Genomic DNA, 25,582 nt, shown 5'->3' with positions numbered 1-25,582 from the left:
TTATTGGATATAGTGAGTATATTAAACTCTTCTGTAACTGATAACACTTTTGAGGAGTTTGGCTATAAAAGGAAGCTAAAAAGTGGGCAGAGGGTAGCAGGGAAAGTAGGCTCAAGAGAATTTTTTAAGTTGAGATAAATAATACTGATGGGCATAACCCAAAAGAGAGCCAAAAATTATTGATGTAGGAGAGAGAAAGAATTGTGGGATCAATGTCTCAAGAAGGCAAGAGGAAATGGAATAGAATGCAAAGTTGAAAAATATTTTTAAATAGGAGCACATGTATCTATGATAACTGTGGAGAAGATGTTGGCACAGCGTGTAGGTAAAAAATGCTCATGGGTAGAAAGTTGTGATTTGGGGGAGTGGGTCGGTCTTTGGAAATTCCCTTTTGACTGCTTCCATTTTCTCACTGAAATGGGATACACGGCAGTGAGGTATGAGAGAAAATAGGGGTTTAAAATGAGACAAAGTGTGAAACTGTAATCTAAGAGGGGATGGAACAAATCTCACTGAAAAATTGCTGAAAGACTTAAATACAGAATAAAAACATCCATCTACATTCTAAAATTACTCTGTTTACAAATGTAAGTTATTTAAGTATTCTATTTATTAATTCCCTCTAAAATTTATATTCACTTAATAAACAGAGAGGCAGGAACTGTGTATTATTCCTCTTTGCATTCACATCATTTAGCATAGCACTTAGAAAATAATAAACACATTTCTTGAGAACAATAAAAATTTGTAAGAAAATAGTTTTTAATATTCCTTTTTAAATGGCATGGATTCCATTCAAAGAAAAGTCAAGGGCGTTTCTAGATGAATTTATATAGAAAAACAAATTTAAACCTATACCATATACCTTTAAATTGTGTGACAGCTTAAACTCAAGGGTTAAAACTACATTATCCTGGTTATACAGACTGGAATCTATAAATGCTCTCAAATTAGGCACTAATATATACAAATTAATTTTACCTTAAGTATTTATGAACAGGAATATTAAAGGCATAAAGAAGAGTTTTACTGGTGATGATTTACATGGGGAATGATATATTCCATATTATCTTATTGTATCTTAAAAGCGTCAAGCTCAAGTTAAAGAATGATTGGCTTTATTCTTCCAACAACTATTTATGGAGCATCTATACTGTATCCTAGACCGTGGGTAGTAACAGAAAATTAAGTATTTCCTTATGACATGTTAAATAAAGTATACTTTTGATAAGCTGAATAAATCTTTTTTGAAAGCTGAGATCATCAACATAAGACCGGATTTATAAATTTGATTTCTGACATATCTTTATCTCAAAAGGCAAAAAAATAATCTCAAAAGCATTTTTAAATCAGCATTAGCTTAGTATAATAGTCAAAACACAAAATTTAAACAATAATTTTAGATTTTACTATCACCGTTCTTAATCATTAAGAATTACTTAAAATTTAATGTATCTAACCTTGTAATGCCAATATAGGCTACTTCTTGCTTTGTGTAATTGTTGACGAGAGAAATTCCAACATCTTGTAAGGCCAACACAATTTCTTGCTCTGCTAACTCTGCTTTCTCACTTTCATATGTTGCTTTAAATACCCTTGGATCTTCAGTGAATAAAATAATGCGTTGTAAGCCTTCAAAGAATGAAACTAAATAAATGGTCTTTTTCCCCGAATTTATAGGTGTCATCATATCCTAAAACAAAAAATCAGAGTCTTAACCAACAGGAAATCTAGATTCCACATTTGAAAAATGAGAATTATAATGGTAACTCCTTCAAAGGGTTGGACAAACTAAATGAATTAGTATTTGTATAACATTCAGAAATTTACATAATTAAAATCTGTTGATGTTAGCTTCTGCAATTATTATTATGAAGTTATTAATCAGGAAGACAGGTTAACTGTTATTGTTCTTTCAACATCTTAAAAAAATTTAGTCTTCCTTAGTAGACTAATCAATAACACAAAATATTATTTTCTCTGCTTTATTCTAAGACCAATCAATGTGTTATGTTAAAAGCTGTTCAGTCAGAAATTTGTATTTCCTTACAGAGCTGAATTAAATAGGATAAAAAATATCTGACACTTCAGTTGCATGCTCTATAAAGCACAGATATTCACCACATGGTTAATTCTGCAGGAAGCCCTTATTTATAAGCATTGTGTTAATATCAGGGTCTTGAAGTTCAATGACAAGATAATAGCAAATTCTAATAATAAACAGTCAGCCATGAATTTTTGGTCAATATTCTAGTGAATATTCTGATCAATAGGAAATTTTAATATACAGTAGTCCCCCTTCTCTATGGTTTTGAATTCCATAGTTTCAGCTACTTGTGGTCAACCACATTCCAGAAGCAGATGATCCTCCTTCTGACATAAGGTCGGAAGATCGGTAGTAGTCTAATACTACATCCCAACGCCTACGTCTTTCATCTCACTTCATCTCACCCATCTATGCATTTTATCATCTCACATCATCATCATCAGGGCGAGTACAAAATATTTTGAGAGAGAGAGAGACCACATTCATAGGACTTTTATTACAGTAAATAACTGTTTCATTTTATTATTAGTTTTTGTTTTTAATCCCTCACTATGCCTAATTTATAAATTAAACTTTATCATAGGTATGTATGCATAGGAAAAAACATGGTTTATATATGGCTTGGTACTATCAGCGGTTTTGAGCATCCACTGGGGGTATGAGATGGTGGGGGACATACTGTATCATACACATTCATGTTATAATACAGTGAATTTAAAAAGTGGAATTGCTACCATAAAGTCAGTACTTAGAGTTAATCTATTTATAATACTTGCTAAAATAAAATACATAGCACTAAAACTACAATGAAAAATAAGACAACTAATTTATTTCCAAATAATTCTAAAGTCCTAATATTCTGAAGTGGATTTCAGATTTATCTTTATAAAGTTTAACTATCATTATGATATAAATATGCAAAAGTACTAATCAAAAGATCAAATAAGATTATTTATATAAAATAAAATCATTCTTCCTGAATAAATTCTAATAACCAAGAATTAAAAAATTAAAATTAGGCCAATTATAGGCAGCCTTCTCAAATATATCAAAAGACAAAAAAAATCTACACTGGACTCCACAACAGCAAAACTAGAATACAATGGAAAAATATATCAATATACTAAGAGAAAATGACCCTCAACCCAGAATTCCTTACTCAGCAAAAATATCCTTCAGTAAGTACAAAATAAAGTTGCCTAAAGACAAAAACTACTAAATTTCACCATCAACAAGGACTCACTCCTGTAGGAAATTCTACAGGAGGAATTAAAGTGATTCAAGATGGCTGTTTGCAAGAAAAAAGTTATGCAAATAAAACCGCACCTATTTGGGAGAAAACATTTTATAAAATTCAATATCCAACTATAATAAAAATCTTTGGCAAACAAAAGAGTAGATGAGGAGTTTTGCTTTTTTTTTTAACCTCTTATCAAACTGTCCTCCGAAAAAAGAAAATACCAAACTTTGGCAAAGATCATATTTGAAGGCAAAATGTTGAAGGTATGTAATTTAAGATCATATATAAGGCAAAAATACTTGCAAACACCACTTTCACTCAATAGTATATTAAAGATCCTAACCAGTCCAGTAAGGCAAAAAGAAATTAAAGATGAAAGGACTGAAAAGGGGAAAACAAAACTCTCATTATTTGAGTCATGACTGCCCATATAGAAAAATAAAAAACAAGTAATATTAATAAGAGAATTCAGTGAGTTTTCTGTGTACAAAATCAATACACAAAATGCCGTAACACTCCCATATGCTGACAAGCTTAATTCTGAAAAGATACCATGAGTTACTGCTCTAGCAGTTGATGAGTAGGTGATCTCTAGACCAACCCTCTTGCTAAGAACAAGAACTTTCACTAGACAAAATATAAAGAGGATAATGTGTTTGAAAAGACAGCAAGGCTACCAAGACAGGAGGATTAATGAAACCAAGATCTGAGTGAGAAGGAATTCTCAAAAAGCCAACTGCCAATTCTAAAAGTAGAAGCAGACACTGAGAAGTTAAGAAAATCAGAAAAATATTGTGTAGTCTCATGGAAATGGAAGGATTAAAGCTGGAATATAGGGCATAAAAAAAAGAAGGGGTCAACAGCTTAGGCTTTTAGTTGAGTCCCCAAAGGGCTATACTCTAGGTGGCAGGGTGAACTCGAAGTAGACTAGTCCTTACAAGGACTGAAGACTAGATTCAAATCATTTCAATCCTCCTTTAGATTAAGGTAATCCACCCCTCAAGACCAGCTGCCTGACAAAGGCAAAACCATTTCTTCTCAAGAAAAAGGGGATACTATACAGTGCCTAAAATTGTTGCTAAAACTTTTCATATACTATGTCCAGCACATAGTCAAAATTAAACATGCATTTAAGGAATATATATGAGTGAACACTAAGAAAAAAAAAGAGAAGATATAACAGTATCCACAAGAGATCTAGATATCAGATTATCAGATAAGCTTTAAAATAGCTACAATTAATATATTCAGTGTAGGGGCGCCTGGGTGGCTCAGTTGTTAAGCGTCTGCCTTCGGCTCAAGTCATGATCTCAGGGTCCTGGGATCGAGTCCCATATCCGTCTCCCTGCTCAGCGGGAAGCCTGCTTCTCCCTCTCCCACTCCCCCTGCTTGTGTTCCCTCTCTTGCTGTCTGTCAAATAAATAAATAAAATCTTTAAAAAATATATATATTCAATGTAACAAGGTAGAGAATTTTGAAACAAAACTTCTAAAAAGAAATCCTAGAACTGATCATTTCAATAATTAAAGTTAAGAACTCAATGGATGACTTTAAGAGATTAGACACCACAAGAGAAGTCTAGTGAAAGGTCAGAAAAAGATATTCATACTGAAGGTCAGAGAGAAAAGGATGAAACAATATAGAATATCACATGAAAATCACAAGGGACATGGTGAAAAGGTCTAATATTTTTGTAATACTGGAGTCCTAAGGTGAAGAAAAAAAGAAGTGCCAACTCTGAAATTTGACATCCAGCATAAATATCTTACAAAAAAAAAAAAAAGGGGACAAAATAAAGACATTTCTAGACAAATGAAACTGAAAGACAATTTGTCAGCTGTCGACTTGCATTAGAAAAATACTGAAGAGAAGAAAAATTAACACAAATGGAAACATGGAGAGGCAGTTTGGAAAAACGGAAGAAAGGAAAACATGTGAGTTAATTTAAATGCATTATTAGTTGCAGAAAGCAGTAATAATACTTCTTATGGGATTTAATATATATTTAGAAATAAAACACACAACAGTACATAAGATGAAAGAGGGTAAATGGAGTAAGAGTTCTAAAGTCCTCATATTATTGGGAAAGTGGTACCAGTACTAATTTACAGCAGGTTTTAGTAAGTCAAGAATGCATGTTGTAGTAGCACTAAAAGCTATAGATTTCTTTTAGTGTGATGATGTCTATACATTCCTTGCAGAACACATATAAGCTATGGTCATGGGTTGTTACAAGAGATATGTGCTATTGTGGAATAGGGCTTGTAGGTCAAAGTGGCTCATAACACACCCAAGTGAGCCTTGTTCCATCACAACAAAACTGTCATTGCAGATGACCAAAGAGAATGCTTCCTTAACTGATAGGCAAAATGTGTGATGCTCCCGGCTGGCAAGCTTTGTTTCCTGACCTGTATCTTTCTGCGTAGGCAGTTGCAGACTGTAGTCTATGATAGTTTTGAGAGTCTAAATGTTTAAATCTAAAAAAGATACAATGGTGGGCACTGCAATATTATATACTAATGATGCATGATTAAAATGATCAACCTACCAGGAAAATATAACAATTCTAAATTTTTATCAACCTAATCACATAGTTTCAAAATATAAAAGCCAAAATTAAAAAACTAAAAGATGAAAGTATGTATCTACAAGAGATTTTAAATACAACGCTACAAGCAAACATGCATACAAAAAACCTAATGAGCTAGAAGATTTAAACAATATAATTAATAAACTTGAAATTGACATATATAGAACATTATAACCAACAACTACAGAATATTCTTTTCAAATATACATGAAATATGCACAAAATGACTACACAAAATCTGGCCCACAATATCTATCTCAATAAATTTCAGGACCGAATCAGAGTATGTTCTCAAATCACAGTGGAATTAAGTTAGAAATCAATGAACGTAATTAGAAAATTCCCTTACTTTTTGAAAACTAAGCAATGACCTAAGGAGCCATGAAACCAAAATATAAAAAAAATCACAAAATAAAAAATATGTAAAATATTAAAAACAAAATATATATATGGATATAAAAATAAATAAAAATGAAATTTAGAAAATATTTTGAACTAAAGGATAATAAATATAAAGTACATCAAAATTTGTGAGATAAAACTAATGCCGTTTTTTGGAGGGAAATTTGTGCCTTTAAGTGACTTCGTATAAAAGGAAAATCTGAAAACCACTGATCTCAGTATCTGCTATTAACTCGATTGTGTCCCCTCACTCCCCCAAAGTCATATGTTCAAGTCCCAACCTCCAATGTGACTCTTTTGGACACAGGGCCTTTATGGAGGTAGTTAAGGTTAAATGACATCATAAAGGAGGGGTTAGGGCTCTGATCCAACAGGATTAGTATCCTGCTAAGAGATACCAGAGAGTTCACTCCTTCTCTCTCCACCATGTGAGGACAGAGTGAGAGGGTGGTCAACTGCAAGTCAAGAAGAGTCCTCATCAGGTTCACTAGAACCTGACCATGCTGGCACTTTGATCTTGGGCTTCCAGCTCTCAAACTCTGAGAAATAAATTTGTGTGGTTTAAGCCACCCAGACTAAGGTATTCTGTAATGGCAGCCCAACCAGACTAACACAGTATCTATCTCAAGAATTTTTTTTTTTTAAAGATTTTATTTGACAGAGGGGGAGAGAGAAAGAGAGAGAGCGTGCACACATGCACAAGCAGGGGGAGCTGCAGGCAGAGGGAGAGAGAGAAGCAGACTTCCCGCTGAGCAGGGAGCCCCACATCGGGCTCAATCCCAGGACCCCGGGATCATGACCTGAGCCGAAGGCAGACACTTAACTGAATGAGCCACTGGGCATCCTGACTAATAACATTTTAGTAAGAATTTCTCAAAGTCATTCAAAATGTTACTGGAAAATGTTTATACATAACTTTATCATTATAATAAACCACTCAAAAATAAATTCCTTAGTGGGTCCCTAAAATGATCCTCACAGAAGCCACATTGACCTAAAATGACTGTCAGTGCACAGACTATACCTGTTTATGAGACAAATGCTGAAAGCACCTTACCTAAGCCTAGTGTACCTTTTATAACGTAACAGCAGCAAATAATGATGTAGCCATACAGGACCTCTTCTGGTTTTAAATGTTTTGGTTAAAATTTGAATACTGCTTTTAAAATCTTTGGCAGTTTTTTTTTTAAACAATATTTGGTTCTAACCCATGAGCATGGAATGTTTTACTATTTCTTTGTGTCATCTTCACTTTTTTTGATAAGATGTACAGATCTTTTACCTCTCTGGTTAGGTTTATTCCTAGGTATCTTACGGTGTTTGATGCAATTATAAATGCGAATCAATTCCTTGATTTCTCTTTCTGCTGCTTAGAGACTATATTATGCTTAGCGAAATAAGTCAGAGAAAGACAAATACCATGTGATTTCATTCATATGTGGAATTAAAGAAACAAAACAAATGAAGGGGGAAAAAAGAGGCAAACCATAAAACAGACTTTAGAGAACAAACTGAGGGCTGCTGGAGGGGGATGGGTTAGATGGGTGATGGGGATTAAGGAGGGCACTGGTAATGATGAACCCTGGGTGTTACATGTAAGTGATGAATCACTCAATTCTACTCCTGAAACTTAAAAAAAGAAAAAATCTTTGGCAGTTGTTTAAAAGTACAGACACAAAGCAGGCCTTATAAATAGCAAAGCCGGAAGAGAATATCTTTAAAAAAAAAAAAAGATGTTTAGAACAGTAATACTCAACCCCATACGTACATCCTTTTGTGTTACTTCACCATGGCTTTTTCCACATCTCCACTTCAGCTTTCTAGAGCCCACTGGATCAGCCCATGTATAAAATACTGCTTTTCCAGGAGGGAGGGAATCTTCTATTTCACTGAGAGAACTATCATAAATAGTAAAAATATGCATTAAGTGCAAACATATAAATGTATAAAGAATCTAAAATAACACTTAATTCGGAGTCCACTCATTGAGATTTGTGATAGTTCTTATTAAGAGTAGACTGAAAATTTTTTTCCTTATACAATTAAAAAGAGGTTTTCTAAGAAAATGAGAATATTTCAAGGGAAACATTTGTCCCACTTAGAAAATAAAGAGTTTCATGTTTTTGAAACTTTTTTCTTAAAGATTTTATTTATTTGAGAGCGAGCGCAAGCAGGGGAGCAGAGGCAGAGGGAGAAGCAAGCTCCCCACTGAGCAGGGAACCTGATGCAGGGCTCGATCCCAGAACCCCGGGATCATGACCTGAGCAGACGCTTAGCTGACTGAGCCACCCAGGTGTCCCCATTTTTGAAACTTCTTTGAACTTTTGTTTTAATGCAAATGAACTGTGGAAGAAAACCATTCCAACTATTAACTATACTAAATTTGAGAGAATTTAATTGGGAACTCTTTCCTAAGTATTGGTCTTATTCTGGCAAAAACAAGACAGCTAAATTATTTTTTTTTTAAATCTTAAGACATGGCATATAGGGGCGCCTGGGTGGCTCAGTCATTAAGCATCTGCCTTCGGCTCAGGTCATGATCCCAGGGTCCTGGGATCGAGCCTCGCATCGGGCTCCCTGCTCGGCAGGAAGCCTGCTTCTTCCTCTGCCCCTCCCTCTGCTTGTGTTCCCTCTCTTGCTGTGTCTCTGTCAAATAAATAAATAAAATCTAAAAAAAAAAAAAGAAGACATGGCATATAAATCTAAGAAATTCAATCAACTCACAAAATAATTCCCAGAAAAGCAAAAAATTGGAGAAGATACAAACCAAAGAAATAATAGAATGTAACTTTTCTGAGCTGAAGCAGCAGCTGACTCCGGATATTCAATGGCAGGACAAGACACAAAAATTAATGAAAATGGAATATCATCCTAGACATATCTTTGTAAAAAGTTTAAGTTTTAAGAAAACATACAGAAATCTGCCCATAAACATCTAGGAAAATCACAGTTTACCCACAAAGAAAAATAAGACTGGTCTCACATTTTTCTATAATACTGAATGCCAGAAAACAATGGAGCAATGTCTACACAATTTTGAGAAAAGAAGTTAGGACTTAAAATTTTATGTCAAATTGTCATTAATTTGCAAGAGTAAGACATTCTCAAATAAGCAATAACATATTATCCACAAACTCCTACTGAAAAAGTAACTCAAAGTCTTTTTCCAACCAAGCCAGAGAGGACTTAAAATAAAATTTTAAGAACTGGGATATAGCGTCACCTGGCTGGCTCAGTTGAAAGATGGTCTGGCTCTTGACCTTGGAGTCCTGAGTTCGAACCTTATATTAGATGTAGCCATTACTTAAATAAATAAAACTTAAAAAAAAATTGGGATATAAAAATATTAAGCAACTAGTCAAATCAACTTGTCAAAAGCCAAAAAAGCAGGCGCCTGGGTGGCTCAGTTGGTTAAGCGACTGCCTTCGGCTCAGGTCATGATCCTGGAGTCCCTGGATCGAGTCCCGCATCGGGCTCCCTGCTCGGCAGGGAGCCTGCTTCTCCCTCTGACCCTCCCCCCTCTCATGTGCTCTCTCTCATTCTCTCTCTCTCAAATAAATAAATAAAATCTTTAAAAAAAAAAAAAAGCCTTGAATAAACACATTTTTGAAAAACTAACCATTTTATATAATTTGAGTCAAAACTTCCAAATTATATTCATAAGAAAACTGGGAATTCGGGAAGAGAAGCTGAAAATGTGAAAGTATTCCATTTTCTCCCCCATGGGTCAATTAGTAGATTCTCTTTCACTCAAAATTTAAAATGCATCGAAATCCTCAAAAACAAAAAAGTAATTATCTACAACAAAAACAGAATATTTTCCAAATCATCATTAGAAGAAAATAATCCATATTACCAAAAAAAGGCAAGGAATCTTTAGTTATTAGAAGGACTACAAATGGGTTAAAGGTCTTTATTAAAAGAGACAGATTCTAACATTACACTATTAGACAATACCTAAAATTCAAATTCCAAAATTTGAATTCAAATTCCAAAATTCCAGAATATTTATAATGCATCTAAATGATGGGATATCAAGCATTTATTAAAAACTGTTCTAAAGCAAATTTACATGCTCACAATAGCTATTAAAAACAAAGAGATTCAGAAATATAGATAGATGGATAGCAACAGTAAAACAGTGTGATAAGAAATGCAACAAAATGTTGACAGTGTTAAAAAAAAATGTTGACAGTGCTGGGATTTCAGAATTATGGTTTTCTTTTCACAATTTTTCTATGGAATTAAGAAAATTGACAGCTATAATTTTTATCTGCAGGAAACAACCACCATATGAACAACAACAACAAAGCCAAGAAAGGAAAATCAGAGGAGAAAACAGCCCTATGGTTATTGTTTACTCCATGAAAAAAATATCAGATGTAATAAACGAGAAGTTGGTTTAAAAATATCTAGAAATGCTTTTAATTCATAGAAATGGTAATCTTGTTTAACTCACTGCAGAAATATTTCTTACAAAGAAAATTCATCTCAATTTATCTTAGGCAATGGGAATTCAAAGAAAATAAAATCACAGTCCTCAGAATGTTAACTATACATGTGTACAGTCTTAAACTCACAAGCCAATGACAATGCAATGTGACAAATGCTTTAATCTACATACGCAAAAAAGGTACAACTGAAAACTGGTGCATAGATTAAGATAGTGAGGGAAGGGATCACACGCAGTGGGAGCTTTTCTGGCAGAAAGGAGCACCAAAAGGTGAAAACACATGGAAGGACAGAGAGCATTCAGGAAACAAAGACTTGAGCTTGTCTTAAGTATGGGGAAAGAAAAATGTTGAGAAAAGTAGCCTAGAAACATTTTATTTTAAAAGAAATGGAAAGTCACTAAAAAACTTTAAACAAGAGAGAGACAGGACTATATTTTGTGTTTTTGGAAACCTACCTCTGGTGGCAAATGGGGGATTTAGTAGAGACAAGGCTATAGTATAAGATGCAGATAAAAAAATCTACTCAAACAAGAAATTTGGGAGTTTGAACTACGATAATTACAGGAAAGACTAGACAAGAGGAGATTTAAAAAAAAATAGTTTATGTGATTTATTAAGTATGTGATATTATTAATTACCAGAATATTACAACTACTAATTATGTGATAATGAGGAGGAGGTAGCAGCCTGAAGCTCAAGAGAGGTGGTCCATGTTGGAGTAAGTGATTGGGGGATCACTGGCACACAGGACTCTGGAATTAATGAATGAATGAATTTGTTTGTTTATTTGACAACGGGTGTGGGGGAGGGGCAAAGGAAGAAGAAGAGAGAAAATCCCAAGCAGATTCTGCACTGAGCAGGGAGCTGGACTCACGACCCTGAGATCACGACCAGAGTCGAAACCAAGAGTCAGATGCATAACCGACTGCACCACCCAGGAGCCCTTCAATATTCTTTTAAACCACAGTTTCAGGTTCTTGATTTAATAACTACAAATAATTCTAAATCTAAATCTAGTGTTCGTTACTGCAGGTTGTTAATTTTATAAATTTCCATTAAGGTTGCAATTTTTTTAGGTTTCAGAATTTCAAAAATAGGATAACATTCCAGCTTCTCCCATATCCCTTACTTTCACAATTTTAACAGTGGAATAGATAAGATTTCTAAACACTTAATATCTGAACTGTATGAAGACAACTGTAAGGTCAAGGCCACAGACAAGACTGAGAAGTCTCTAGTTCAGCTTCAGCCAGGCTCAACCAGTTGTCAGAGAAACTATGATGCCCTACATCATTCATAGTATATAAAGAATTGACTTAGCTCCTCCGTGTGGATCTAAAATGTTACCAGCCATACACTATCCTTGAGTGAATGGAAAAAAGAGTTACTCGAGTCATTCTCTGTAGGTCTTAATTCTGTTAACACTATGAGAAAGGCTACTTGGGGGTACATGGATTGAAGGGCAAATAAGAAATTATTTATTTTCATCGGTTATGATAAATCAATTCATTAGTTTTATAACAGGGATAATCATAGAACACAGGCTTTCCTGTTTCTCAACATCTTCCATAAATGAGAGAACTGATAGGGCAGCAGAAGTTCTAGATACTTGCTAGTCCAGCCTTGTGGTCCTTACTCAATACTTATTTGATTTTAACCAGTGGCTAGAAGTGTACATTAGCAGTGGAAGGAAAGCATAAATGAACTCATAAATATAGGCTCACTGACAAGCAACAGATGAAAACAAAAAGAGCAGACAAAATAAATTCAAGAGAGGCTGGGACCAAATAAGAAGAGGAACAGAAAGTTACATAAATGGTCATGGTACTAGGAGGATATGATATCATAGCAAGTTGAAACAAATGATGTTAAGAGTAATCCTGGAAAAAAATCAAGATTTAGATACAGTCTTTAGGGAAGCTTAAAAAGGTAGCAGTCCTTTCCTCCCACACCCATCAGCAAGAAGAGGATATCTACTGTTTGAAAAAAACCTAAAGTTTCAATATTTACATTATGTTCATTAAAAATATGAAAAATGTAAAAAATAGACCAAGTTCTTATGATAAACCCTGACATTTCTTCACCAGATTCTACAATGATCAAGCTTTTGCCATACTTGCTTCAGTTCTTCCATTTTTCTTTTTTTGAAGCATTTCAAAGTAATGAATGCCATAATCATCAGAGAAATGCAAATCAAAATCACAATGAGATATCACCTCAGACCTACTAGAATGGCCATTATCAAGAAAAGACAAGAAGTGTTAATGAGAATGACTGCTGGTGGGGATGTAAACTGGTGCAGCCACTGTGGAAAACAGAGAAAACAGAGGTTCCTCAAAAAATTGAAAATATAACTGCCATTTGATCAAACAATTCCACCTCTGGATATTTATCCAAAGGAAATAAAAACACTAACTCAAAAAGAAATCTGCACCCCCACATCACTTCAGCCGTATTTACAAGAGCCAAGACATGAAAACAACGTAAGTGTCCATCGATGGATGAAGGGATAAAGAAAACATGGTGTATATATACAACAGGCTATTATTCATCCATAAAGAAGAACAAAATCTTGCCATTTGTGACAACATGGATGGACCTCAAGGGCATTATGCTGAGTGAAGTAAGTCCGAGAGAGACAAACACTGTATGACCTGTACGTATTTGTAAGAGGGATCTAAAAAGCCAAAAACATAAAAAGAAAACAATAAAAAAATCCAAACACATAGATTAAAAAAAAAAAAAAAAGAGTGGTTGTTAGAGGTGGGAGGTGGGGATTGGGTGTGAAGTGGGTGAAGGGGTCAAAAGGTACAAACTTACAGTTATAAAATAATCATGGGGATGTAATGTACACCATGGTGGCTATAATTAATAATACTGTATTGTATATTTGAAAGTTGAGAACAGAGTAAATTTTAATTCTCATCACAAGAAAAAATATTTGTAACTATGTGTGGTGATGGATGTTAACCAGACTTAACTGTGGTGATCAATGTGCAATATGTACAAATATCAAATCAGTATGTTGCATTCCTAAAACATAAGGTTATGTCAATTACATCACAATTTTTAAAAAGTAAACTACATATATTAAGGTCAGTTTTACCCCTCCATACTTCACTATACACCTTTTTTAAAAAACGAGGACATTGTTTTACATAGCTTTAGTGTCATTATCAGTGTTATATATACATATACATATATATAAAAGGTTTTATTTATTTGAGAGAGAGAGAGCACACTTGCCTGTGTGTGTGAGTGAGCACAAGCAGCAGGGAGGAGCAGAGGGAGACGGATGCTCCCTGCGGAGTACAGAGCCAGACATGGGGCTGGATCCCAGGATCCTGAGATCACGATCTGAGTCTAAGTCAGACACTTAACCAACTGAGCCACCCAGGCACCCCATCAGTGTTATATTCTTAAGAAGTCATCATAAAGTCAATATCCCATCACCTAGACTCTGCTAGAATCAGGGGGATACTGTATGTGTGATAATCTTCTTACCTTTGATTGTACTGAACAATATCACTCTTGGTGTGATTTATTAATAGGAATGGAGCTGCTCCATCATGATAATCTGAAAATGTAATAACTGTAGAATGCTCAGCCAAATTAACTTCTGCTATAATACCTCCAAGCTAGGAAAAAAAAAAAAGAAAAATATTCTCTTACGTGACCATTTTCCAAAGAATATTAACTAATAACATTTAATAAGACTATTCATAATTTAATACATTTTTTGATGATTAAGAAAGCAAGTCAGGATTTTCTACTGCATATCTGGGAAACCATGAATCTCAGTGTATACAGATGGGTCCAATTCCAGATGTTCTAGTATTCTAGGCACTCTAACATTCTGTTTAACAATTAAATTATTTTATGTCTGTTTCTTTTTAGTACTTTTTCCCTTTACAAAAAGAAATGTTTGTTCCGTTTTGGGAAAAGGGAAAAAAATAAAAGATACAAATAAAATTATAAGTATATAATAGCTTCTCTAATCACACACACACACACACACACACACACACACAAATCACCCACCTCATTATCCAGACGCAATAAAATACAATTTGCTTGCTTGTTAAAATGTATCCTTTTGGGAGGGCCTTGATTTCTTTCAACTTGAATAAGAAGTGCATTAGAAGCATCCTCGGGCCAAAAGGGGATACACTAAAACATATATTACATACATTTATTTTTTTACAAAAAATTTTCATCATCAAAATTTTATCATTTTAATAAACCCATCAGGATAGACTTAAAATAAAGGTCTTTCAACACTGCTCTAGTTATTGGGTTGCTTGGCTAGACAGCTATGAACTGCCAACTTAGAGCTGGGTCACCACCTGTGGGCACTGCGAGTACAGGCAGCGCCGGATGGGAAGTTGAGGAGCTGTGGTAAGCGGAGTGCTGGCGAAGAGATTTCAATGTGGTCCAGACATCTAGAGGAGGGCTGAAAAATCAGCATGTAAAAGCTGAGCCGAGAAGCAAGTGATCAGTTTAAAACAAGGGTACGTTCAGTTTCTAAAAATCATAATCAGGTTGTGGGTATCATTTGGTAACTAAACAATAGCCAAAGTACACGCAAATGTTGAATCAGGTCATGCATGAATCCAGAGTCCTAGAAGTCCAATAAAGGAAAAAAAAAAAAGTAAAGGAAGTATCTAAAGTTCAGAGTAGGAAATAGGCTCAGAACCTTAAGGAACAACACCGATGTCAGTGATCTGGAATCCAAACTAGTAAAACATGAGACAGTCAACGCACTAAGAGAGTTCTAGAAGCCCAGACAAAAGGAGCAGAAACAAAGAGAAGAGCTAAGAGAAAAGGAGAAGCAGTGTGGTCTGTAAACTATTCTGTACACCCTGTCTTACTGTGATAGGCCCAAACCAGACCGATGACTTCACATACTTCAGTGCAACTGTTCATGTGTGATACCCATCATCATGACATGACCTGGAGCAATGGAGGAGGAACCTGGATGTTAAAGTCAAATGCCCTAGCTTGTTAAAGCCAGCCTTATTCAACTTTAAGAAGTAACTAATGGAACTAGACATGAGACACGGTTAAGGCTGTAAGAGGCTTAGAAGGCTCCCACTCAGGGCTTCCTGCAACCTAGAAGGAACTTACGTGGGAGAGTCAACGGAGCAGCAATACTAACTGAAGCATCATACTTCCCATGAGGAACTGAGGAGACTAAAAATGATGTGCTTTCTGGATATTCCCAAGCCTGCTACTCCCTGGTAGCCGGTTTAACCCTGTATTGTTTTAAAGAGTTATGTGCTCAAAATCTTGCCACTAGAGAAAGTGCTAATATACTTGTCTTTTGTAGTGGGAAAACAGAGATCTAAACAAGTTTAACAAATCAACACAGGCCATAATCACAACTAAACATCTCAAGGTTGACCACTATAAGCCAAACTGAAATGTAAAAATTTTAAACTAGCACAAGAAAATTTATCTTAAGAAAAGGTGAAATTGAAAAAAAGAAAGAAAAGAAACAGAGAAAGTAAAATAAAAAAATAAGTTGTTATGCAGTTGTAATTGTACTTAATGTAAACATAAACTGCTCAAAGACAGAGGCTGTATGTTAGGTTTTTAAAAAGCTAAGGCCTAACAATGTTATCTGCAATGACATACAAATCGAGACACAGAGCAACTCTAAGTTTGGAAGAAGATACACCTAGAAAATATCTAAAGCAAAACAAAGCTGGAGTTGGTAGTCTTAGCATTTGGACACAGAGAGTTCTACATCCAACAAACCAAGAATCCTAGACTTAATGAGCACACGTACACGTGGAACACTTGCAAAAATAAAGAATATATTCATTCAACAAATATTTATTGAGAACCTACTAATCACTGTTCAAAACCATCTAACAGCTCTTCACTTCATGCAGAGCAAAAGCTAGAATCTTTGCAATGGCTCCCAAAGTTCCACACGATTACTCTTCATCACTGTTATGCCTTGTTCTCCACTACTTTCCCCTCTCCAGTAATATTGGCTTCTTTTGCTATCCCACAAACATGCCAAAAGTCCTTCCACTTCAGGGCATCGATCCTGGCTGATCCTTCTGTCTCTAATGCTCTTTTTCCCCAGATATCCACATGGCTGAGGATTCTAGCCCCTGGCTAAAAACCTACATGTTTTTTTTTTTTTCACATCACACCATAGGCAATTACAAAGGCCTTATCCGGCAAGGCTCACAGGGCTAAGCTGCACCCCCCTCACAGCAGACTAGGTGCACAGTCAGTGTTCAGCAGTCTCAAGGACCCAACCATCACTTCCAGCCATGCATTTACACATATATGAATTCCTACCTGAGGTACCTTCATTCAGAGGCCTCTTTGAGGAACCTCCCTGCAAGACCTCTTTAAAAAGAGATAGGGAGAACCTTGAAGATGCTTTTTCTCTCTCAGTGTTCAGTACTTTTCTACTCCTAGCTCTTCCCCCTTGTCATTGTTCATCTCCTAGGTCCAAACTGGAAGAGCCTTTTGTTCAAGGCTCCCTTGACAGTGACACAACTCCCAAGTCTGTGCTGAACCACCTGACCCCTGACCAATGCTCTTCCATAGGCAAAGTGGAATGGGGTGGGGAGAGTTTGGCACGTTCTCCAGTTTAGCCTCTTGCTTATTCTGTGGCATAAGTGACTAAAGGTTAACTGTTACTTTCATTTTGAGTTGTTGTCCTAATCAGCTACTCTAACACATGGCAGCTCAGCTGAGCTCTTGGCAACTGCTACCTCCTACATCTCCTACAAGTCTGCTCAAATATGACCTCAATGAGTCCTATCCTTGACCACCTTATATAAAATTATAGCCCACCCTGTGCTTGCTAGAACTCTTAATATTCATACCTGTCTTATTTGCATTTCCCTGACTAGACTTTTCACCTTTAAACATATATATTTTGTTAACTGATTATGATATTATTGTTTCTACAACCTCTACCCCAATGAAACATAAACTACAGAAGCACAGGGACTTGTGGTTCTCTTAACAGATGTATCACAAGGCACCTAAGGAATACACACAAATATTCATTAATGAATGAACAGGCAGACTTCAAAAAAGGTGGAACTTCTGAAAATTAGAAATATATTCAAATAAAAAACTCACTAAAGGCTTAAATAGCAATTTAGACAGAGTAAAAGTGAAAATTTACTAAAGATATACATGTAGAATTTATCCAGAATGCAGCAAAGAGAGTTATATAGATGGAAAAATACAAAAAAAAAAAAATGTTAAGAGACATGGAAGATAGAATATGGAGGTCTAGAATGTGTCTGATTAAAGGCCAAGAAGAAGCAAATGGAAGGACGAAGGAGAGACAATATTAAGGAGACAACAGTTGCAAATTATACAGCAAGTATGAAAGATTGATCCACAAATCTCAGAGTATAGCGTCTCAAGAAGGATATACAAAAAGAACCCACACGTGGACAAATAGTAGTATGACCACAGAACATCAAAGACAAAGATCATGAAGGCAATTAGGAAGAAAATGACCTCTAAAGGAATGACAGAATCACAGGAGAATTTTCAACTAAAGTGGAAACCAGAAAATAGTGGAGTAAAATCTACACATGTTGAGGAAAAAACAGAACAGATAAGAGAAATTATCATAAAGGAAAGGTGACAAAAACTTTTACGGATAAACACAAACTGATGGCTTTTGCCTCCAAAACGAGCTCTGAAGGAAAATCTAAAGAATGTCAAGAATAATAATCCCAGCAGGATGGTTTAAAAGCAAGAAGGAACAGTGAACAAAAACAGCAAACACTTCTCTTATAATCTTAACATATTTAGAATAAAATTTCTTCAAAAGTAAAATATTCCATCAACCTCAGGCAGTCCTTTAGAAAGCTCTTACCCAAAGGTCTAATAGCTAAAGATGGAGTAGAATCAAAATTTCATTCCTAAGTCACTCCATCTTCTTAAAATAACTGCCCTAACTTCTTCCACAAAGGCATTCCTAACAGCTTTGCAGAAAGAATAAATCATTTCCTACTCTTTACTGCATTTATACCTCATCTAGTCTTCTACTGCTGTATTTACACTGCTTGGTTAGTAGTTGTTAAATATCTACTTCCCTTGTCAAGCAATGCATTCCTAAATTACAAGGTCTGGTTTTTAAAAATTAAAATCTAGAGCCTGGTACAAATAAAATGGGGGGGGGGCAATTAAAAACTTACATAGTGGTTTCAGGTATGTAACTTCAAGGAAAAATGAAAATCCAAAGAGGTACTTTTTTGAAATACATCTACCCACCTGCTCCAAATCAAGAGAGAGCCATTTATCATTTCCCTGTTCGGCCACTGATACATGATATTTGCTTTTGTTTTCGATCATATAAAAAGGAGTAAATGTCACAATTCTGGTAATGTTAAAACTGCTGAGGTCTATAGTGACACCAACCTAAAGGGAAAAAAAAATTAGCATTTCAAAAACTGTTACATTATCACAATATCCTTATAAAAAATTAAGTAGTCAGTACACACAGTTTAAAATAGAAGTTTCTCCATGAGCAAAGAATGAACTCACTTGATAGTCCATTTTCAGGCCTTTACATTTAACAGCTCCATGACTACCAACAGTATCAATTGAAAACTGATCCGACAATTCACTATCAGTTATCATAAGCTGAACCTAGGAAAAAATATTCCAAATACATTACAATTTAGGTACCTTTAATAATTCCTACCTCAATTGATAATTTTTTTGTTTTGTGTAAATATTATATTAATGCACTAAACATTTTCCCATACTAAATTCTAATCTTTTTAACCTCAAATATTTAAATGTTATTTCTACTTGTTTCATATTCTTCAAAACTCTAAAAACTAAAAGGAGTGAAAAGTAGCTAAAGAAGAATGAAAGTTTTAAAAAACTTACATACCTTATTATTATTAAAAAAGTGCTTTGGTTGAAAAGAAAACAGAACCGGCTTTTTATAATTAGGTGGATGCTTTCGATGAATTCCATCTGCTTTATACTGTAACATTCGACTGGTTTTATTGACCATCCAATAAGGACTATGAAATGCCACAACTGTCTGGCCAATATTATAAGTCACATGGATAGCAATATCTAAATCAGTCTTTTCTATTTCTGTAACACAGGTAAAATTGATGAAACTAATATCTTGCTGATTAGGTTTTATATGATATTCACTTTTCCAATCATGATTAAGATAGTCAAGTAATTTTAAATGTAGTCTGGCTTTTTCCAAATGCACAGTACAAATGTGGGCTGAATGTCCTTCATTTAGAGTATAAACGTTATGTTCAATCCCCTGTAATAAAAAAATACAGTAAAATTTTAAATGTGTCATAATAATATGCTAAAAAATTCTATTTATAATGATTCCAAATGTCATACACATAAGGCTTTTGAAACACCTCTGTCAGAACAAGATAGAAGACTTATATTTGAGTTCTAACTCTGCCAAATGTGTAAACTTCTATAAATTGAGATTTGAATTATCATATTTATAAAATGGTATAAATGATCTACTTCAAAGGACTGCTGGGAGGATAAAATTAAATAATACAAGTAAAACTATGCTGGAACTAATCAACATTATAAAACACTGTAATTAGTAAAACATTAAAAAAAAGTTATCCATTAGTGATGTTAGTTTTGAAAACTACAAAATGAAAAATGAAAAAAATGACAGTAATCCAAAATAAGCAATCCCTACTAATTCCCATTCTTGCTTTTTAACAATCCCTCATCATCCACTTTCAATCACTGTCTATACTGCATCTTCTGTATGTCTCAAAACTGTACCCTTATTAGTTCATGTCACTGTGACCTCTCACTTTAAGAATCTCCTAACTGTTCTTTGTCCCTTACAATCCTCTCTCCATACCACGGAAACTAGCCAACAAAATGTGATCTCTGAAAGTATCAAATTAAAAGTTCAATAAGAATGGGACATAGATAGGTAGTACATCACCAGTCTTTCCATCATCTCTAACCTGATTACTTCCTGTTGTTAGAACACGGGAATCTCAAGATTTTAAATTACTTAAAGCAAAAATTATATAAATTATTGATGCTTGACATGTTAATTAATATTTCACAAGGTAAGAATAGTAGTGGTTGGTGGTGATGTGAGAGAGGAAATAATTGGCAACCATGTGCCTGGGAGGCACTATGCGAAGTCCTTTACATGTATTATTTAATTTGATTTTCCCCATATCCCAATCATGCAAGTTTTATTACTATTCCTATTTTATAGACTAGGACAAATGATTTAAAAAGATAATAAAAACTGCTTAAAAACATAAAGCTAATAAATGATAGAGCTAGGATTCAATCTCAAATCTATCTGATAGCAAAGTACAAATTGTTAACCACTATGGTATCTGCCAACCATATGGAAAATTGATAACCTTAAACCACAGATATGTTAACTGCCCCCCCAATTTATCAGACAAGTATGAACACATAGTAAATCCCTATTATTAACAGACAATAAAAACTATTAATAGGCTACAATAAGGAACTACTCTTATATTTGATAAGCATGGCAAATGGAACATTTACTTATTCCTGTTATAACAAAAGGAAGGAAGGAGATGTAATCTGTTAAACCAGAGTACTTAAAAGAAAAAACATCTTTATAGGGAATTAAAATCCTTTTTCGAAAACTAGCATGAGAATAATATAATGTAGGGTGTTTATTCTATTTACGTCTAGTATTTGAATATTAAGACTAATTCTCATACATGTTTCAAAAGTTAGTGTCCATCTTTTAAATATATAATAAATGAGATGTAAATGCACAGAAAAGATTTTTTAAAAATATATACAGGCATACCTCAGAGATACTGAGGGTTCAGTCCCAGACCACAGCGATAAACCAAATATCGCAATAAAGCAAGTCAAATAAATTTCTTGGTTTCCCAATGCATATAAAAGTCACATTTACACTACACTGTAGTCTAGTTAAGTATGCAATAGCATTATGTCTAGAAACCAATGTATACACCTTAATACTTTATTGCTAATAATGTTAACCATCATCTGAGCTTTCAGCAAGTCATAATCACTGATCACAGATCATAACAATTAAGAATGAAATGTTTGAAATATTGTGACAATTACCAAAATATGATACAAAAACACGAACTGAGCAAATACTGTTGGAAAAACGGTGCTGGCAGACTTGCTTGACACACGGTTGCCAAATCTTAAATTTGTAAAACACAGAGTTTCTCTGAGAAGTGTGATGAAGTGAGGTATGCCTGTATTCTAAACCCGAGATGCTATCTTCATCTGAACATGAAACTTTCAGATGACGCAATTATAGACAATTTTTATTAGCTCTATTTTCTAAATTTTCCCATAGAAATATATGTCATTTTCATAAATGATTTAAAAAATGGCATACTCCCTTTGTGCACATAATTTATATTCCATTTAGTAGCCAGATTTCTATGGTAAATCAGTGAAAAAAAAAAAATTTTTAAAAAACCCTTTTTTTTATAATGATGGAAACATTTTTTTTCCCTGTGAAAAACATCTGGACCACCTATTCACCAGCACTATCATTTTTATGAGAACATTAAAACATTGTTTCATTGCTTGTTATTTTAAATAACCAAAGCTACAAAATTGAAGACAGGAAGGCATTTAAAAAATTCTATAATACCTCTATATAATAAGCAATTTTATAAGGAAGAAGATTTCGGAGCAGGATAGGTGGCCACAAATGCATTATGTATGGTAAGTCCCAACCATCTTCTGAATACACTGACAGAGAAGCCAAATTATCTTTTTCTGGGACAACGTGAATGTTAAATGGTTTCTTAGCAGTGTTTTTAGATCTACATTTCTTCTTTAGAAAAGTGCCATCATTTTTTATAATTTCTTCAAAGTCAATTCTTTCACACGCTTGATAGTCCTCATCTTCTGGCTTCAGAGAAAGGGGTGATCTGCGTAAAGGATGAAACAATATGCTTTAAAATGCTTTAAAAGAAAACATTAATTAGGTGATTACTACTTTGGAACAATGAAATTACATCACTCCCTGCTCTTGTAATAAATTTTTTATAGTTTCACATTCTTCTTAGAGATAGAGAAGATAGATTGGTAAACAGATATTGTCATACCTTAACTTTCTGGAAACTAATCAAGTTATTTGGCTCTTAAAAGGAGAATATTTTTCTTACAAACTTACTATCTTAAAAGTTTACAAGATAATAACTGGTTTCCTACAGAAAATATATAATTTTATAAATCATATATGCAAAGCAAACATATACAAATATCTGTCGATTTGCCCATTTAACTTAAAAATGTTGGCTTTCCTGAATATGTGGTCCTTATAGGAAGTACATGTCATGACTGAATTCATAAACTAAAAACACATTTCCATTAAAAAAAAATCATCACCAGCTTTTCAATGTTAAACAAAAGCTTTCAATAGATATTTAATTGCTGAAACATTGGGCACAGTTGCAGAGGTGGTTGCAAGATAGTGATAAAATCATGTATGATTAATTCTTATTATTTAAATATCACACTCTCTGTTGATATTTCAATTATATTTTAGGTTTAGTCATTTTTCAACCTAACCTGTCCAAATATAAACACTTAAATATTTTTATACTTGTAAAACCAATCATCTATGATTGTGACACTATCCCTTACAAATGAACAACTGTCCATACTATCTCCAGCCCAGATTTTGTCCTAAGCCCTAGTCCTAAAATTTTAAATATCCACTACACACTTCTGTAATGATGTCTGACAGTGACTTAAATTTGCTAGATTGAACTCTAAACAGTCCATACCCGTTTCTCTGTGTGTCCCTTGTCAGGAACTTCCAACTACCAGCACTCTGGACTATGAAAGAGTATTTGACTTTTCCATCTCCCTTGACATATACATAAATCTAATCATCTGTCAAATCAGTTATCAGGTTTAATCTATTTTTTCATTCTCTTTTCCATTCTTCTAATACTTAAAAACTTAATTTTCCCCAAATTAAACTAATGCCCATAACCTCATCCAGATTATCAAAACCTTTATTGGACCCATTATTTACCAACGAGAAGGTAAAACTGGAAATGAACAAATGAGTAAGTCTTTCTTTACTCTGTATTACAGATCCCAATCAGGTGGGGATGTAATGTTAAAAGAGAACTAGTGCATTGTGATAGGTACAAAAAAACATGTACACGGCAGACTGAGGGCAAGAGAGTGTGGTTAAATCTTTCTAGATGGCTGCAGAGCTTTTTGTAGAGGTGACAATTTTGCCAAAAAGCTTTATTCTGAAGAGAACACCTGAATTAGAGAAATATGCGAGGTTAAAGGAAAGTTTAAGAAATGAATAGGAAGAAAACGTGAGAGAAAGGTATCAATGGCAAGAGGTTCTGAATGAGAAGAGCTTCTAGAATGAAAGATCTTGAAACAGAAGGACACCAAATGTTCTGTGAGAAGAAAGAAGAAAAAGATGATATTCAAGATAAAGGTAAAATTAACATAAATGGGGGCAAGAAAATGAGAGAGCAAGTACCTTAATGTGAACTTAAACTATGTTTCAAATGTTCTATTACAAGATGCACACTACACTCTGATTATCCTGCAACTATTCTTTATAGACACATACAAACCCTGTGCTTTCAGGTCTCCTTACCTTTGTTCATGCAATTCCTTCCACTTAAGATTGCCCTTCCCTGCTCATCCGCACATTATTATGTTTGACCTTTAATTCATGTGTCTTGCCCAGGAGTCAATCATTAATACCTGCTTTGTTTTCTTTGGTTTTCTGCAACTCTACCTCTTCTGTAACTACCTCTCCCTACAACCCCACTGTTTTCTTTCTTCTATATTTACATAATGTGTCAATCTCTCAAAGGTTCCAGCCATGCCCAATTCATCTTGGCATCCCACAGTAATGCCTTATACACAGCAGAACACCTGACAAATATTTGTTAAATGAATTAAATTTAAAGATCAATATATTTAAATTCTCCAGGGCAAGGTAGCCATTTCTTAAGACCTCATATCTTAAATGTAAGCATACCTATATCTAAGAATTGGATTAGAAACATATCTAATGTGAAATACAAGCTGGCTCATCACTAATAATTCCAATTAAGATTAATTTCCATTTGACAAATTAATACTTAGCCTTGAACAAGAAAGTGTAAAAATACTCTTAAGTTGCCTCTTCTATGGACAGAGTCACAAAACATACAGCAATAATTTATTAAAAATAAAGCAAAATGCCATTAACTTTTCTCATTCAAGGATGAAATAAGTTTAAACTTCTTCACAGAAGTTTTTAAACATATCCTACATGCTATCTTTAATCTAGTCTTATAACCCACCAAAAATCCTTCCTAGAATAAGGTCAGATATTGTGAACAACTACATTGTTGTTGTTCTTGCAACAACAGAATTCTTTCCCTCAGCAAATTTGAACTAAGCAATCAAACACTCATTAGGGTTACAAGGTCTAAGTAATAAAGTACTCTTTAGAATTAGCAGGTCTACTAACTGAAAATATGTGCCTGTAACTGCTAGACTGCTCTGTAAGCATGAGGGAGCCAATCTGGAACTCTGGGCATGGATCAGAAGAGAGGCAGAGGGTATTTCAGCACGGCTTGCAGTTCTGCCTCCGTCCTTCTGCAGCACAGGTCTGGGCCCAGGGCTAGTGTGTGTTCTGAAATGGTACTTAGACAAACTATAGTGCTTATTCTCAGGAAGACAGATTTTCCAATAGAGTTCACTATCCCTGAAAGAGATTATTTTCAATTCCTGATTAAATATCCAGAATACTTGTTTGTTATGATAATTAATCCTATAATTTTAAGACTAGCCCATCACTAGCA

General features: G+C 34.4%; 1 protein-coding gene across 3 annotated transcripts in view; it reads right to left on the bottom strand.

Moving 5' to 3' along the window:
* Positions 1-25,582, bottom strand: part of VPS13A (vacuolar protein sorting 13 homolog A) — a 267,298-nt gene that overhangs the window by 52,321 nt on the left and 189,395 nt on the right. For all 3 annotated transcript variants that reach the window (XM_032427535.1, XM_032427534.1, XM_032427536.1), the window contains exons 47-54: positions 22,393-22,675; positions 19,630-20,025; positions 19,275-19,379; positions 19,002-19,148; positions 14,775-14,903; positions 14,238-14,371; positions 8,048-8,177; positions 1,461-1,693 (exon numbers count right to left, since the gene is read on the bottom strand). In XM_032427535.1, the coding sequence (XP_032283426.1) occupies positions 1,461-1,693; positions 8,048-8,177; positions 14,238-14,371; positions 14,775-14,903; positions 19,002-19,148; positions 19,275-19,379; positions 19,630-20,025; positions 22,393-22,675 (1,557 nt within the window). The remainder of the gene's footprint in view (positions 1-1,460; positions 1,694-8,047; positions 8,178-14,237; positions 14,372-14,774; positions 14,904-19,001; positions 19,149-19,274; positions 19,380-19,629; positions 20,026-22,392; positions 22,676-25,582) is intronic.

Source organism: Phoca vitulina, unplaced genomic scaffold, assembly GCF_004348235.1.
Source record: "Phoca vitulina isolate PV1807 unplaced genomic scaffold, GSC_HSeal_1.0 scaffold37, whole genome shotgun sequence".
NCBI classification, from domain to species: Eukaryota; Metazoa; Chordata; class Mammalia; order Carnivora; family Phocidae; genus Phoca; species Phoca vitulina.
The sequence above is the reverse complement of the archived record's forward strand: the minus strand, read 5'-3'. Positions and strand labels throughout refer to the sequence as shown.